We start from the raw sequence: 18434 nt of genomic DNA on the forward strand, positions 1-18434 counted from the left end.
TTATTCCAGGCCAGTGCGCACAGGCAAGACTAAAAATAAACACCTCAGTCATTATAGAAGCCCATATCACTGTACCCTTATTTGGAAAAGGAGGCCGAACACGTTCGGCACAGGGAAGACTGCGAACTCCTGTTTATTCGTTAAATTGACTCCACTCTTAAATACAGTATACTAAATGAAATAGGTAACAATTTTACAACCATATGTATACCATTTCATGAAAAATATTAAATACATCATAAAGAATAATTTAAAAGTTACAGCACATGGACAATAATTTAAACTTTTTTTTTTTTTTCCCCAGATTCATACAGTATATTAAATCAGCTTGTAGGTCCCATGGGAATGAGCTCGTAAAAACTATATAGTTTACCATCATATACAGATGTCAGCATAGAGTTAACTTCGCCCTGTAAAAGGGAATATTACAAACCAAATTTACATATTACTTTGCATATTATAACCGATATTAATATAAACGATATATTTACTTTCAAGTAAAAACTTTAAATGAACAAATGTACAACTGTTAAAAATTTCACAGTAAATATGACAGTAATCAGCAACATAACCACATCTGCACAACGAACGCATAATCCACCCAGCATAATCAAACAAAGACACGTGCTTGAGCTATACACGTGCCATCTACTGATGGTGAAGGAACTCGTAAATAAAGTAATCCATAATAAATATATACTTTAAGTCATAATTCAATTGTGATATTAAAATAATTCATAAACAAAGACAGGATTAATAATTTAACCTAATTATTTTAATATCAGGGATAATAAAAATCTCATTCTTAATAAGCCTTTTAATATAACGTTATCAAATAATAACAGAATCATAATTTAAAAATATAAATTTCTGAACCCATGTAAATTTGAAATTTTTGGACTGTGCTCCATGATTATCAAAATTATTTTTAGTTGCAATAAAAGTAATATGGAGAAGGAAAATATCACCGAGGATGGAAGCAATGCACTGCTTATTAGTGTTTAGAAATTTCATCGTGTCACCAGCTTCCCTTGAATTAATTAATTTATTTATTATTATTATTAAATAGAATATACAAGCTGAGATATAGAAGCTGTAACCAATGAATATACAAGGCTGCTACCAATTTGATTCGCTTTCATGAAACCAATTACCGATTGATGTTGCATTAGACATAAGGACTAATGAATAAGATACGATATATAAATGTAAGTAGGGGTGTAGTTATGCCAAGGCATTCCCTGTTCTGTTTTATTGTCGTCGTACAGAAGGAATTATTACTATATTCTCTTTTAAAGTCATTAAAGTATACATGGAGTAAGCCACTGTAATGAATTAAACTTTTAAATGATGTAAAACTCCTAAAAAGCCTATACATTTGGTGAGTATAGGCTTGGCATACCCAGGGTCCCGAGCAGGATATCATCATTATTCTTCTCTCTCTCTCTCTCTCTCTCTCTCAGGGGTAATTCATATTTTTTTTTTTTTTTAAGCGTAAAGCCTCAAGCTTCCTTGCACCATATGGCTAATAATAATAATGTGTTTAATGCAAACTAGCCAATATTCTAGAGAAGAAAATATGCAGCAAATGATATAAAAGCCTTCCTATAAATTATTACTATATTCCCTCTCAGCTCCGGATGTTGTTAAACAGCTGATATCGCTTAATAGATAAATGGAATACACTAACTAACGTAATTTTTCAATAACTAATTAAATATATTGAACCTTAAAAAAGCGAAATAAATTTCACCTAGGCAAAGCTCCTAAACTAAATCAATCAAGTCTAATGTGTCCGAATTGGTATGCTGTAATGGTCTTGTTATTACCAGCTTCCTTTGTCTTCAAAACGGTGACCAAAATCCAATCTTACTATTTGTGTTCAGGCTTGATTGATGTAGTTTAGGGCTTTTCAAAACAGACATCATACCGAGTTTTCAGAAGAGAGGAAGGGATATTACTCTCCTCCGAAACAGACAAATTTTATACGACGTGAAAAATAAAGTCCATTAAAGTTCTGCCCTTGCCTGTTCGAAGTATAGTTTACCTGCTGACGATAACATGATTCGAAGTGAGTTTCTTGCAAAAAAATTACTTCATTTATCTGTTTAGTAATGTTACTTATTGTAAACGTCAGCCTAAGCAATATTTCCTGCAAGAAACTCCTGGTTTTCGTCTAGCAAACAGGAAATCGAACCAGAACACACAGAGTTTACAGAACGTATATACGGCAAAATATGTGCCTATTGGTGTTAATGCTTATTGCAGTAATTTCAATAATAACTATTGTTATTATTGAGCAATAGTTATTATTGATGGTGTTATTGCTCATGCGCCTATTATTAATGGTGTTATTGCTAATTGGTGTTATTTCTCAGGCGCCTATAACCCTTCAAAAACCAACCAACCTTAGCAATATTTAGTACTATTGTTAGGCTCACGTATGTCTTTTGCATACCATATTAAATATATAATAGCTTAGAAATTATACTAAAGCAGCTTAAGTATATCGTTTCAGTAAATTGCGTGTATTTTACGGTCGGTTTTAAGTTTGCTGGATGAAAACTTCGAGTTTCAGGTAGAAAAGAACCATGTAACTCGCTCTAAAAGCTCGGCCACGATGTGAAGAAAAAGTGGAACTGTCCACTTTCGTTACCAATACAGTGGATTAAGTGTAAAAGAAAAGGTGCAGAGAAAAGTAACAAGGTTATCTTCCCAAGAAAAAAGGGATGTTCCTACTAAGAAGGAGCTGAGTTCTTTAAATTGCAGCTTTGAATTGATTTATTTGTGAAAAGGGATGGTTGCAGAACAGATTGCGAAAATTTTCTTTCGTCCATAATTGTAAGAATAAAATTTTCTTCATTGGTAAATCAGCCTTGGAAATTTAACTGAGTTTTCTAAATTTCTCCTTCTCTTCTATAGAAACCCAGTATACTTTCACGATTATATTGGTCAACAACTTCATTTATAAATGAAGATATCATTGATATACATCAATAGATCATTTTTAAGATCTTAACTGCAAATTTTCAGTGTTGTTACATTTTCCTTCTCTCTACTACTATCATTACAATATATATAAAATCGTTTATAAATAAAAACAACAGTTACTCATTTCCTTTCATAACCATATCATTTGATGAATGAGAACAGTATCATAATGCATCTTTGCCCCTGATAAAGCGTTAAATGAATGATTTTATAAATTGCTTAAGTTTAACAACTGACAATAAAAAATAAATGATGAAATAAAAGCTTAACGTCTTACAAATCTATAATAAAATGGTTGTTCGCTTTGAGCAAAAATTATATTTTGTTTCTCATTATAAATTGTAAGATATATTAACAGTAGGCAGCAAAATTCTATTTACTGAACAGATAGGAAAATATTAACATACAGATTTATGAATTTTAACTCTGTAAAGTTTAAACTCAAAAATCAGGAAATAATAAATATACACTACGCTTATCATGGCTTCCCATACACCACCGGGATTAATTATTTATACCAGTAGATTGGTTATCGGTTTAAACATTCTGTGGACGACTTCTGTTCAAAAATTGTTCTCTCAAAGTTATAGGACCAATCTATTGGTTGGTTAATGGGAATAATAAAATATCTACATCTAAATGATCAGAGTCACGAGATAAATTAATGCCATGCTAATAAATAAGATTGATATAAAGATATACACATCAGAAAATAACATGATATTAGTTCATTCATTGATTGAAAAGATTTGTTTTTTATTATTATATTTACTTTATTTTAGGAACCATACCTCAAAGTTGTACTGTTTTAATAGGCTTTGCCAGTTTCTGTCAATAAGTACATATTTAACTTTTGTTTACATAATAATTAATAACTGTTGTTTATTTAACTTTCTTGTTTCTCTCAGTTACGCGTTTATCTTAACGTAATTTTCATACCACTGGAAGACATATTCTTAGTTCTTAAATTTGAACCGTCATAAAAAAAAAAAAATGAATAACGCAGTCATTTTATTTTATGACTTTTTCATAAATAAAATAACTTTTCTGTTTACACTACTTGATGGGCACATAAGGGTCAGAGGAGTTCACAAGATAGAAAATCGAAGATTATCACCGTATTTAATACCTATAGAAAATTACCTAGGAATATCACCGTCAAGTGGGCTCAAACTGAAACCCAAACGCACGTTCGACTGTACCTTTTTTCCAATCGGCTACGTACCTATCAAGGTTTCTACCTTTTTTTTCCTAAACCGAGTAGAATCACAATAATGGAAATTATTGTTGTTCTACTCCATATAACACAATAGTGTTCCCCAATCTTAATTTATTAACAATAAATATTATCCTATTAATCTAATTATACTTATATATTTATTATAATTTATGCTTCCTTTCAAAATGTTTGGTAAATAAACTATTTATTCCAGTCATTCATTAGGAGTAAATATTAAAAGTAAGATTAAAGTAATATAAGCATTGAAAAGGTTGAATTCCTGATGTATCATTTTTTTTTTTTTATTAAAAATGACAATTTACAGCCGAAAGGCAATTTACACTAGAGGTCACCTTGTTATTGAAGTTACGTGTAAATGTTTTACGTCTGGTGTGAAAAATTATTACTGTATATATGTTCTACTGTGTTTTTTGTATACTTAAATTGTATACATATATAGTGTCGCCGTCCACTTCTTTTCAGTTGAAACGGTAAGTTACGATTTTTTTTAACTTGATCAGTAGATAGTACGATAATATATGCATAGCAAATATATCATTTGTCGAATATCTCCAGTTTCTTTTATACCTGTATAAGATGTTTTTAGTGCAAGGAATGAAAGAATGATTAAAGTAGCAAACCCTCAAGATGATGATGATGAAAGCTTATGTGGATCAAATAAAATTTAGTACACAAAATGCTCCATTATCTCTACGTTTACATCCGGATATATGTATCGGCACTTCTATACAAATATGAGTGAAAAGGCCAAGTTATCATATTTGTACTGGTTTTGCCGTATTAGACCAAAAATTCCAAAAAAAAAAAAAAAAGAAAAAAAAAAAGAAAAAAAAAAGTAATATATGACGCTGGGCAACAAGCAGAATACTGGGTAATGTTTTATAAGTTAATTAATCTGACGTTAATTAACCTATATTTATAAAATCTTTATTACATAATAAGTATACAATAAAAATCGGTTTTACAATGATTTTAATAAAAGGAAAATAAACTTAAACAATTTTATTGGCTACTGTATGGACAGCACGGCTTCCTTTGCTATTGCTCAGCGTTCACTAGTCAGTGGCCGATTCTCTAAGAATGAGTGAGGTTATAAATAATTTAATACTGCCCTAAAATATGTTCATGGCTCCTGGAAAGCAGTATAAATTAATACTGATTTGCAGAAAAAATTAGGCTTTTCTTGAGAAAATAAAACTTAAAGATGAACATGAAGTGCAGTTCGATATTTGTGGAACGAAGTTTACTGCTTATTACGGATAGTCTCCAGTGCTGTCATATGCACAGTACACTGCATAGCCGAGTGGTCAGGAGCGGGAGTGAAATTGCACACGCTTCTTGAGTAGACCGGGGTTCAAGCCCTTGATTGCTGAATACGGTCGATCTGCCAACCCGCACTGGACCAGCGTGGCAGATTATGGTCCATTTCCCTCAGCATGAATTGTTGAGGAGGCTTCCATCCTGCAGTGGGTTGATAATGGCTGCACTTAAACTTTTTTTTACACTGCATACGTAGCAGAAAGTATACTCTATGAATAGGGTGTAGTGGAGGGTATACGCCGTATCCCCTCTGGATTTTTTAGGTGAATAGCGTATACCTTCTGGTTTTGAAAGACTTGAAAAACAAATATTATTAAAATATTTACTGAAAATTAAAAAATAAATTTATTAGAATTTGATTCTTAGGCAATACGTATAGTTTTATTATTTTGAATATATATGTCATATATATAAGTAAGTAAATATTCCCCGTGTGTATATATATATATATATATATATATATATATATATATTTCCAAGTATGAAGATGCAAATATTAAATGTTATAATAAATATAAATATTATAATAAATATTAAGTAGTCACATAACCAATTAATGTCATCTAGGACGATTGGGTACCCTGCCATGGTTTATGGCTTCTCTGATAAGCTAGTATATCATATTTTACCTTTAAAAACTCTTACCGCTATCAACTTAACTCATATTCATATATATATATATATATATAAATTAGAATAGGGATTAAAATATTTCAAGCATCATGTAGGGGAATATGTTTTTTGCTGCCTCTGATGTTTAAACGTTATTTAAATATGTGTATAATTTTATATATATATATAATTTAATTAAGTATTATAATTAATACCCGTTTAATTAAATATGATTAAATTAATACCCATATAACATATAATTAAATATGTTATATTTAATACCCGTATATATATATATATATATATATATATATATATATCCAGAGTTCCAGAGGGTATAAGCCGTATACCCCCTGGAACTCAGGCGCCTCCGTAGCCAGGTGGGCAGGAGTGGCAGTGCGTAGCACACACTTCTTGATTAGACTGGGGTTCGAGCCCGTGACCACAAAATACGGAGGATGCGGAAAGGTCAGGGAATGACCACCGCATAACCCCGGAGCAATATGGCCTTAGTTGCTAATGCTCCTAAAAACCAAATAACAATAACAACCTCTGGAGCTCGATTAATAAGCACAGTACACTTTCTGCATACATAACATTCAGAGAGTATACCTTCTGCTATTTACGACTGCAACTGTTTATGAATGTTACGAAAAACAAAAAGTATACTGTGCCTATCAGGATATTAATTGAATTCCAGAGAGTATACGGCGTATACCCGTATATATATATATACGGCATATATATTTAAAATAATAAAACTATAAGTATTGCCTAAGAATCAAATTCTAATAAATATATTTTTTAATTTTCAGTAAATATTTTAATAATATTTGTTTTTTCAAGTCTTTCAAAAACCAAAAGGTATACACTATTCACATAAAAAATCCAGAGGATATAAGGCGTATATCCCCACTCAGTGGCGGATTTCCGTACAGGCCCACGAGGCGCGCGTCTGGGGCCTCTTAAATAGAGGGGGCCTCAAATCTCAGGTCTCAAAAAAAAAATAATAAAATTGTTTCATTTTTAAATTCTACACTCATCATTATTATCGTTACTGAATAAAACTATAATTTAATATGAGAAGTTAGTAAACTCTTATGCGAATATCCCTACATATTATATGAAATATCTATGCGAACTAAGTGAATCTGAAGTAGAATACGTATTATCATTAATGCTTAGTTGTGCCATTTTTTTCATTTAAACATTAGCTAAAATATGTATGAAAGAATTTCGCAACCAAAATGATTAAAACCGCAACACCAAATCTAGAGCGCGTGCTATAGTAAAAGCGTGCGCGTAGAATGCACACTGTAGTGGTACCGAAAATATTTAGAGGGGGGGGCCTCAAAATTGAATTGCGCCTGGGGCCTCTCAAGTGCTAAATCCGCCCTTCCCTCACTAAAACCCTGGTAGTTTCATACTAACAATCAACCAACTAATCTTAGTATAATCCTACATATATCAAGAATTTCATAACATAATAAAGTTATGAAAAATATTATAAAAAAAAGCGGATTAATTGCGTATAACACATCTACGTTTGTGCCAGTTCTACGATTTTCAAATATAGAGACTACGCATGTGCATGTTCTACGGCTTTATTTTGCAGAAACGACACGTCCTCCAGTTTGTCGACTTTCAAATGTGCCACTGTAACATTTCTAGATACAAAATGTATCTAGAAATATCGACAGAAGTAGCTCATGCGATTTGTATGAGTTAATGTATCGCGACTTGTTAGACGGTTAACTCATAAAGTTGTGATACATGTATATCCAGATGTAAACTTAGCTTTAATTCTAAATTATTCTCATTGACTTTCAAGAACCTAAAGTGAAAAAAATATTTAAAAAGTATAATATACTGTAATTGTTAATTATAAATTGCGTTGACTTTTTATAGTATGTAAAGTGGAAAATATTCAAAAGTATTGTGAAATATTTTAGAAACTGTTATAAATTGAATCAATCATATTGACTTCTGTCCGACTGCCTTAGTCTAAGGTTATCTTTTGAAAATGGCGTCAGTTTTTGGCTAGGAGTAGTAGCCAAAACTACGATACCGATCTGTCACCACGTGGGCCTGGATGGTTGTGGGGTATTTCTGAATCTTGCAGTGGTTCAGACAATTCGCCACTTACAATGGGGGAGGAATAGTAGAGTGATCATTTGCTTACTATGTGTATATCTGTTTTGATGTTTCCTTAACTCTCACTAGTTTAAAGTGGCTATTTTACCAGTAACTAGCATATCAAATCTGATTAATTAATTAGACCAGTGGTTCCCAAACTACTGAGATCAACGGACCCTTTCAAAAATCAAAAAAAGGTTCACGGTCCCCTTCAGATATCAAAAAAAGTTTTGCGGACCCCTGTATATATATATATTGCGCACTATGGCCATAGATGCTGATGCCACAAATAAATCCCCAATCAACCAACCAACCAACCAAATATATATATATATATGTGGTCGACCACCGTTTCGCGGAACCCCTGGAACAGGTCCGCGGACCCCAGTATGGGAAAGGCTGAATTAGACAAAATGGATATAAAATTAACCCCTTATTGTGACATCAGTACAATCAAATGTGTTTGGACAGAAATGAATAGTTAATTATTTTTATTCTTTTCTTTCTCTTCCTGTTGGTTTATTTTTTTTTCCCCCTCTGGAGTGGGCCCCAGAGAAGGAATTTTTTTTTTTTTCTGTTGTCTCATACTCTGAGACCATAGATGTCCCATCTACTGGAACTGACCCACCTTCCCGTGGTGTGGACGAGTACCCAGAATCATCTATCCAGGTGACTGATGCTTCTGGGTAGCCAAGTGGCCAGAACATAACAACAGAACACACAATAATACACACAAACCTCCGTCACACACATATCTGGCTCATTTGTAGTGATACTGTTCTTCACAGAGATACGAGGTGGAGTTGAACTGACGTTCTAGGAGCCGCCCCTTACATAAACACATGTCCACATGGACAGAAATTAAGGTAAAACTTTTTAGCGGATTTTCTGAATTTTGAGGGGCTTTTCAATGACTTGATTACCCCCCTAGCTTTTTGCTGTCCAGGGGGTGGCTCTTTGGCAGAGCAATAAACAGATTTAATAAATAAATAAATAAAATTATTGGAACTAGCAGATGAAAGCATACAGTACGTTATACTGTACATGAAAGTGGATCAAATATTTTGATTGTTATTTATGAAAAAGCCGGTTATTGGAAACAAGACGATTTTATATGGGTGACATATCATTCTGTGGTGCAAGGGTGGGTGGCGCAGCTGCACAAGCCTTGAGCTCGAGAGGAGAGAGAGAGAGAGGGGGTACTTATATATATATATATATGCCGCCGTAACCGAATGGTCAGGCGCGCGGGTGCATAAGTACACGTGCTTTGAGTTTCGGGGGTTCAAGTTCGTGACCGCTGAATACGGTGCTGTTTCTGGTATTCTGTCTAGCTTGTAAACTCCTCTGCCCGTTTGGTCGTCCCGGAGTATAAACAGAAAATTTATTTATATTAGAAAATTACGTTGCAAAGGGCACACCGAAGCTCGTGATGATACGCCACTGATCAATACCATGAACAGTTATATGTAAAAATTATAATTGTAAATTATTAAAAACGGCTTTTAATGAAAAAAAAAAAGTTTCTGTTCTAAACTTTCTTTCTTTTCGGTAAAATTAACTGAATAATATATTAATCCTTTAAAAACTTGTAGTAAAATATACGGCTCTTGGTTTAAATGATAATTAATATGCTTGTTATTTACCAATATCTTAAGCTTTTAGCAACGTGTTTTTAGTTTCTCGAAGTTAATTTTCCACACATGCGCACGTATATATATGTGTGAAAAAATATAAGCCGAATTCTATATGCATAACCAGCTAGACGTATTGGACCAACCCTTATTGCATATTGGAATCGTCTGATCTGAACATGCGCTGGCAACTCACTGTATAAGCAGTCAATGTTTGTGTTTGGTTTTTGTGGGTCCGAGGACGCAAATAAAATATGAACGAGAAACGCGTTTTTAGTTGCTGCCTAATATTGCCAGTTTATTAGCAATATTAGGCAACAGCCGTGGCCTAAACTTTGCGATAAGGTTCCTTGACATAGAAACAAGCTTCATTGACTTACAATTGCGTTCCAGAAGTTTTTGATATTTTTGAATATCATGAACACCCCCCCCCCCCCAATTCTCCCGCTATTTCTACTGTTATGACAGAAGTGGCAAATTTCACAACGATACAGTTTGAATTATTATTTAAGTGCACATATATGTGCACGTAAACATTTCAAAACCAATAAAATTTAAACAAACTATAGAAATTTAAATTACCATAAATTATGATACAGTATTCAATACGGGATAACATTTTCCAGAATACAGAGCCATCTAAAGAAGAAGAAGAAGAAGAAGAAGAAAAATGTTTTTGCATGTTTTCTAGTACTTTTTAACCAAGTTGGGCACTGAATTGACGATAATCCTCAGCGGTCTACACACCAAGTTTGTAAATGGTGTTTTGGTATATCAAACTGTGATTTAGCACTCAAGTCGATGCCTCGCTAATTCACCTTATCACTTTATATGACTTAGAGAATTCATTTCTTACTCAAGAGCAACTTTTTTCCTTAAGGCACTTTAACGTCAGAATTCTAAAAAAACACAAGGAAGGAGCCTAAATAATTCATCAGGAAAAACAACCCTGCCATTTGTTACTGGACACGACGGCAATAATAACCAACAGTCTTGCACTTTTCACATAAGTGTTGGGGATGTTCCTTGCTTTGATCGGATACATCCAGTCCGTCAGGCTTTTCAAGGGGACGCTATAAATAAATCAAATTAATAACGTTAAAAGACAGAAAAGCAGATAAAGTTATGTAATAAAATATTAGTAAAAAGTATTTTTTTTTATAATGAAATTGAGCTAATGTTGCAAATGATACCCACATCTAATTGCTTTTCACACATACGTATGTTTAAAATTTTATTAGGAATTTTGTGGTTATAAATTCAATATACAAATTGGATGTATCACCTGTATTCGTGGATGGGAAACATTTCAATCAAGGTTATCCAGCTGGCTGGTTTGACATCCCTGATTAGAAATGTAGATTTTGAAAGCTCGCTGCTTAAATTGAAAAAAACAAAAAGCAAAAAAAAAAAAAAGTATCAGATTGTTCTACAGGGTGTAGATAATTCACTCCCTGTTTTTAAATGCTTATAATTATATTTTTTAAATTTCTGTACAGATTTTTATGATTCAAAATGTAAATGATATACAGGGTGTCTATATATTATTCACTTAATTATGAAGCTCGAATAAAAATGTATTGTAACAGGTGTTGTAAAACGGTTTGCTGCACTTAATATTGCTGCTCTTCGAGGAACCTGTTGCTGAGCAAAATGGAGGACACATTGAACAATTGTAGCGCTGTTCAAGTGATTTGTATTGCCAACAGTGCCATATAGTGACAAATTTACTCTTGATTTTTTAAGGAGTCCTTATGTGCTGTAATGTAATAACTAGATCGTATGTATAGCTTAGCTTAATTTTCTTATTAAGTAAATTAAGCTAAGCTATACATACGATACGATCTAGTGACAAATTTAGTAACTAATTTTTTTCCCCCAATAAATGGTGAGCGCATTCTTTATTGTACCTGTTGTCCAAATTTCTCTTCAGTACGAGCCTTAGAACTCGCTCCACAGCCCTCTACATAGGGATACTTTAATTTTAACAACCCTGTATTTAAATTTGGAGGAAGGCGGCGAGGGTTGTAGCATCCCACTCAGCTCTGTTAGTTTTAAGTTGTGATTTCATTGCTAATTAACGATGTGACTAATTTGATTAATATCAATGCTGTTAATATTGATGTAATTAGTTCTAAATGAATTAGTTAATTAGCGTTTAAGTGGTTATTAATTAAATATTGCCTTTCTTTTATATTATCGCTTGATTTATATTATTTTTATTATTATATAATAAAAATAATATTATTATAATATTATATGATGCTACATAAGCTCGTACGCTTTCTTTCTTACATCAAATGCCTCCATTACTACTACTATTATCTTGAACGTTCTGCCAAAAATCGTTACGCTCGTATTTTAAGTCTCTTGTAGTCCAAATCCGGCCCTGTTGTATTGTTGTATAGTGCGTCACACATCAGACGCCTTAGCAAATACACTGCTCGACAAAATTAACAGAACAAAATGTTTTTCATGAATATTTTATTGTGAACGGTGTCACCGAAGGCGAATATTTGATATAATAGGCATCCTGGAATGCAAATTCCGAGTATCCAATAAAAATCGATCTACCACCTTACAGAGCCGCACAGTATGCAAATTATTTATGCCTATAAAAAACACAGGTTGCGGCCACATCACTTCATTCACGTTTTTTTGGCTTGCTCAGTGGCATAGTAACATCTCCAGTACTCAGGATAGCAAGTAATCGTCGTTTAGATAATTCTTTGAGATGGTGTGCCGTTGGACGACTTGGAGCCGGGCATTCGCAGACGGAGGTTGCATGTTGGCTTAATTTGTCACGCAGTGTCGTCCGGCTAGTGGTGTGCAGCCTGGATGCAAAGGCGAAGCCACCAGAAAATTCATTCCTGACATTAGCCAATTAAACAAATATACCATGACCTGGTTTACTCCAAACCTGGAAACCACTTTTATGTTATCAGGTCGTGGCTCCATTAAAGGCTGTCTCAAACAGCTTGGCCGTGCTGTAGATGAACATGACCACAGAGCTCTGCCTGTGTGGTCATGTTCATGTTAGGAAACAGAAATTTTATTCAATGCCACCAGGGCTATAGCCTATATGCACTTTAGCGCCTGAATTCTTTTAATTTTGTTCTATTTCTTTTCATTTATTAGTTTCCAGCAAAGCCAAATTTAACACAATTAATTAAACATGTTATTTAACACAACACAACACAATTCAACTTCATAACATGAAATAAATTTTGTCATTTAGCCTCTCGCTGGTGAACGATGCTTTGCACCATGCAATGGCGTGACTTTACTGTCGCTTCCACTTGGAGGCTGGCAACTACTACATAGCGCGGCGCTTCCGTAGCCAGGTGGGAAGGAGCAGCAGTACGTAGCACACGCTTCTTGATTAGACCGGGGTTCGAGCCCGTCACCACCAAATACGGAGGATGCGGAAAGGTCAAGGAATGACCACCGCATATTCCCGGAGCAATATGGCCTTAGGTTGGCCCCGCAAACATCACTGAATGGGATTAATATGGCGGTCGAGGTGTTCTCGTCTGGGGAAGTGTTATCTTGGATGGACGTACACAACTCCAGATACTGGAACGCGGTACTGTAACCGGTGCACGCTACTGTACTGAGGTAATCCTTTGCCGTGTGAGTTTATTACGATGTGCCATTGGCCCCGAGTTCGTGTTTATGGATGATAACGCCACACTCCATCGCACTGCAGCTGTTGATATGCTTTTGGAAAGTGAGGACATTGTTGGTATGGACTGGCCTGCCCGTTTCCATCGATCTAAATCCCATCGAACACACATGGGACGCCCTGGGGAGATGCCTAGCAGCACATTCACACCCACCAGAAAATGTACACCAGCTGAAGATGGTGCTGACAGAGGAATGGACAATGTTACCTCAAGAACTTATCACCAACATTGTTCTAAGTATGGACAGGCGGTGCAAAGCCTGCACCGACATTAGGGTGGCCATATCTCCTACTGAGGACCACCTCTTTCCTTTGTTCCATCTTTGGCAGTGATGCATCAGTATCATGGCAGCCAGTGCTATGTCGCCATTTTTCAATAAAGTCCCTCTGTTCCATTTTGTTTCAGTTGTTGTGTCGGTGTTGTTTCCTTCATCATTTCTATACCTCACGAGGTTCTTTTGGTATGCTTTTCCCATATCCAGGCGGCCACTCCTATGAGAAGCTATAGGTGAAAACCTGACTGGTCCTTAAATTTTGCATACGAGTGTATTACTAAGGATAACCTTGAAAGGCAAACAGGATGCAAGAAGAAAGCATCCATTCACAATGAAGCGTCATTGGAACTCGTCGTGGAAAAGTTGTCAGTAACTGGCTTCTATTGAAAATTGTTGAAAATGTTTGAAATTGGAGACAGTTTCAATCAAAACTTTTACATTGTGAGGTGAGAACTGTGGAACATTTTCCAGTAGGGAATTTCTAAAGTCACAATAACAAGGGCAGTGGAATACAACGTGCTCCCAGTTTTCTTCCTGCTGATAAAGGCAAGTGTTATTATTTTCTAAACCGAACTGAACAACTTTCGATTTGGTGGAATTAATTCGAAACTTGTTCAGTGATGAGAAAAGATGTGTAGATATTAGGAGAGATGAGAAAAGATGTGCAGATATTAGGAGAGAACCAAGATGAAATTTGCTGATCAGAAGCAAACGGATATTATTGATGAACTTGTATCTGATTCTGCTTTTGACTGACGTGGTTGTCAGATATTATTAAGTTCCGACCAGATATGCCTCCTCTCCTGCTTAAAATCATTTGAAGTAAATACCATCTGCAATGTGTGCTTGAGATGATAATAGAACGATCTAAATATAAGATGAAGATATAACGGCAACGTCCCACTTTTTGCTTGTAGGACATCCTTAGAAACTGTCCTCCAGGCAAAGCAGCATTGCGCGCTGAAGAGAGTACAGTTTAAGTCGAAACTTCACAGTTTGAACACGCTCAAACCACATAGAACAATAAGAGACAATTTGAAGTCGCTTATGGTTTTTTCTGCCAAGACCCCAGTCAGATTTAGAGATTCTCACTATGACTATAGTAAATTTCTTGACCTCAAGAAATTGTTTATGTGTAGGGCGAAGTCTAGTCGATCATCTCTAGAGCGACACCAAGATATTTCAAATTACATACGTGGGGTATTTGTTTGCCATCAATCTTCACACTAGGAGGGCGGTTCGAATTAAACTGATGGTTAAATGGCATCATCTTAGTTTTCGTATGAGATATTGTAAGCTTGTTTTGTTTAGTCCAAGCAGTTAGGTCCACAAAGACTGTGGACGCCCTGGTTTCAAGCTGAGTTCTTGAACTTCCAGAAATAATAAGAACCAAGTCGGCTGCGTAAGCAATTGGGTGTGTGAACTCAAATTTCCTGATAAGCCATCTATTTAAAACAATATTTCAAAACAGAGGTGCCAGGACAGATCCTTGAAGCCATCCACGTGAGTGAGACATACTAATTGTCTGATTTTTAGATGATACTTGAAATAACCTGTCTCCGAAGTAATTACGGATGACCTGATGAAGCTGCAACGAACACTTAACAGCACGCAGAGCTTCGAATACGCTTTCCCACCACATGGAATCGAACGCAACTTCGAAATCAACAAAGATAGCTAAATGGTAATTCGAGTCCAAGTTCTTAACATGTTTCTTTAGTTTTAATAAAGCGTCCTCACAACATTTTCCCTCATAAACCCGAATTGGTGGGTCGAAAATGATTCCTGATTATGAAATAAATCTGTAATTTTTATGGTAAAGCATTCGCTTTAATAGCTTACCTACGTTTGGAAGGAGAGAAATAGGATGGAAAGATTTTGGATGTGCAGCTGGCTTTCCCGGCTTTTTGATGAGCTTCACTAGGGCCGTTTTCCACAAATGCGGGAAATTCACCATTTAACAGACATACATTTGTTAAACAAATTTAACATAACATTAGGGAACAGATCACCAAACGTCTTTATTACAAAATTTTCAATCAAATCCAGTCCAGGACACTTATATAAGCTGAGTTTTTTTCAGTGCTGCTTGCAACTCAGGTAATGTAAAAAGGTCTGTTTCCAGGCTGGTAGAATATACAGAATTAATTTTGCGAACAGATGACTGAAAGCGGTTATCAGAGGAACAGTCATCGACAGGAAACATGCCATCAAGATTGCCATTAACAGTGTCAGTCCATGTCAAAGTTTCCGAGTTATGACATATTACAGTGTTGTAGATCTCTTTTGTAACTAATCAGTTTATCTTTAGAGATTTTATATAGAAGATCCGACGGTTCAGAATTTCCAGTTGTGCCAACAAAAGCTTGCCACCTAAGAATAATTTGCTTATTGGTTTCTTTATTATACTCCTGTTTCTGTGCATGATAATCCCTCTTTAGTCTTGTAATAATGGTCTCCGGTCAGGAGCGATGGCGTTAAAACAGCTGGCACAATGTACTCTCTTTCTCAGGTCAACAGGTGAGGGTTCCACCAAGGTACAGAAAATGCCCGAATTTTCTTCTAGTTGATGTAGCAGTAGCACGGAGGGCTGTCTGTACGTAGAAAGCGTACACGTTTGGATTCAGTTGATTCGTAGAGGCAAGGGTGTCCTCGTTGAAGGCTAATCGTAAAGAGGCATGGAAGAGTGGCCATTTTATAAATTTGATAGCGTATCTACGAAGATCCTGTGGCAATGGATGAACAACATTTTGGTTATCAGAGATGGTAAAGGAAATTGCTCTGTGGTCGTTACACGTGTGATTTTCATTATATGTAAATGTAACCAGCCAACAATACAAAAATAAGTAAAAAAGTAAAAATAAAAAGTAGAACATACCATAATATAGAATTGATCCAATTATGTATGTATTTAGCAATTCCTGATGTTGATAAAGACAAGTCGATATTATTCTATTCATCCAAAATAGAGAAGGAAGTGATGGGCTTATGTGGTTTGTTTAAGATACATAAGGTATGAGAGAGGATAAAATCCTCCAAGAGCCATCCACGCGGGTTCGTCATATTGCTGTTCCAAAGAGGTGACCTGGAGTTGGTATCTGTTGTTACAATAATAGGTGCAGAGGACAACTTGTCTAGGGCAACATCAAGATAATTCAGAACAGTTAGATGCCATCAGAAGGACAATACAAGGAAATGATATAAAAAGTATGGCTGACAGAGGAGACAATGTACAAGTAGCATTCTGTGAGCAGAGGGAATTTATAACTGTGATATCGCGATTCGGGTTGAAAATGATGATTGCTGTTTTCGGAGAGTCCAACAGAGAGCAGATTACCCTTAACGTTGTAGGAAAGCTCATAATTTTGGATCGCTGCCCCTCATGATGACGTATAAAATAAGGTTCCTGTAAACACACAATATCGTAACAATTTTCAGAAACAACTAATCTTATCTCATCCACTACTGATCGAGATTTCTGAGCGTTCAATTGAGATATCACTATTTGAAGTTGCATAACAGCTGTCCTTATAGAGTCAGAAGGCCTACCTATCAAGCTTCACTGATCTTGCTATGTCTGGAGCTCTTTGGTACTCGCGACAGGAGAGGTCCTGTACAGAGTGGTTTGTGTCCTTTATTCCTTTTTTTTTGCTTCTTTTGCAATTGATGCATTGCGGAGCAGTGCTTTTACTCGGACATTTGGCAAATACGTGAGGACCAAGGGCACAATGGCCGCAAGATACTATTTTGTAAGAACAGTACTGTGACGAGTGCCCATACCTAAGCAACGTAAACACTTATTTACGATTGGGAACTTTCGAAATCTATGCGACGAATATCCTAAATAAGAGCAACCCTTTGTTCCCCTGACCACCACCACGTTCCTCTGTGCTGGTTCCGGCAGCTTTACATCCTTCCTAAAATAAAGCCGCCAGACCCGTACGCAGTACTCAAAGTGTGGCATGACCATTTCTTTACACAAAGGAATAATCACTAACAAAATAAAAAACCCCATGAACTGTTCTGGCAGCCTTTCTGCACAGCTCAGAAAAATTCATATCTGACTGCAAAATTACCCCCAGATCCATTTCATTCTCTATTACCCTGAGAATAGTATCGCACAGTTGGTACGTTACTCTGGGGTTACTGCTACCCATAGGCAGTACTTTGAATTTATCAATAGTAAACTTCAGTTGCCACCTATCAACCCATCTGCCCAAATTTTATAGATCCTGTTACAGTAGCGTACTGCCATTACTGTCAATCCTGCCAATTTTCGTATCGTCTGCAAACTTGGATATGAAGTCTGATATACCTTCATCAATATCATTGAGAAATAAAGTAAACATAATACTATATTAATGATTTTGTAATACCTGAGAGCAGAGTGGAGGAGAAATTGTTGAAGTTAAACATAAGAAAGCCACCTAGGGTGAATAGGATCTATCCAGTTATATTAAAGGAGGCGACAAAGGAACTAAGCAAACCCTTAGCCATAATTATGAGAGCATCCTTGGACTCAGGGGAAGTCCCCACGGATT

General features: G+C 35.5%; 1 protein-coding gene across 1 annotated transcript in view; it reads right to left on the reverse strand.

Annotated features, from left to right (window-relative positions):
* Positions 1-296: 296 nt before the first annotated feature.
* The window catches only part of LOC150081856 (zinc finger CCHC domain-containing protein 24-like), a 209628-nt gene continuing 191490 nt past the window's right edge, over positions 297-18434 (reverse strand). The window contains exon 4 of the mRNA XM_090378947.1: positions 297-410. Within this exon, the coding sequence (XP_090235073.1) occupies positions 324-410 (87 nt within the window). The 3' untranslated portion in view covers positions 297-323. The remainder of the gene's footprint in view (positions 411-18434) is intronic.

Source organism: Mastigoproctus giganteus, chromosome 8 (genome assembly GCF_048544385.1).
Source record: "Mastigoproctus giganteus isolate SK-2022 chromosome 8, ASM4854438v1, whole genome shotgun sequence".
Taxonomy (NCBI): domain Eukaryota; kingdom Metazoa; phylum Arthropoda; class Arachnida; order Uropygi; family Thelyphonidae; genus Mastigoproctus; species Mastigoproctus giganteus.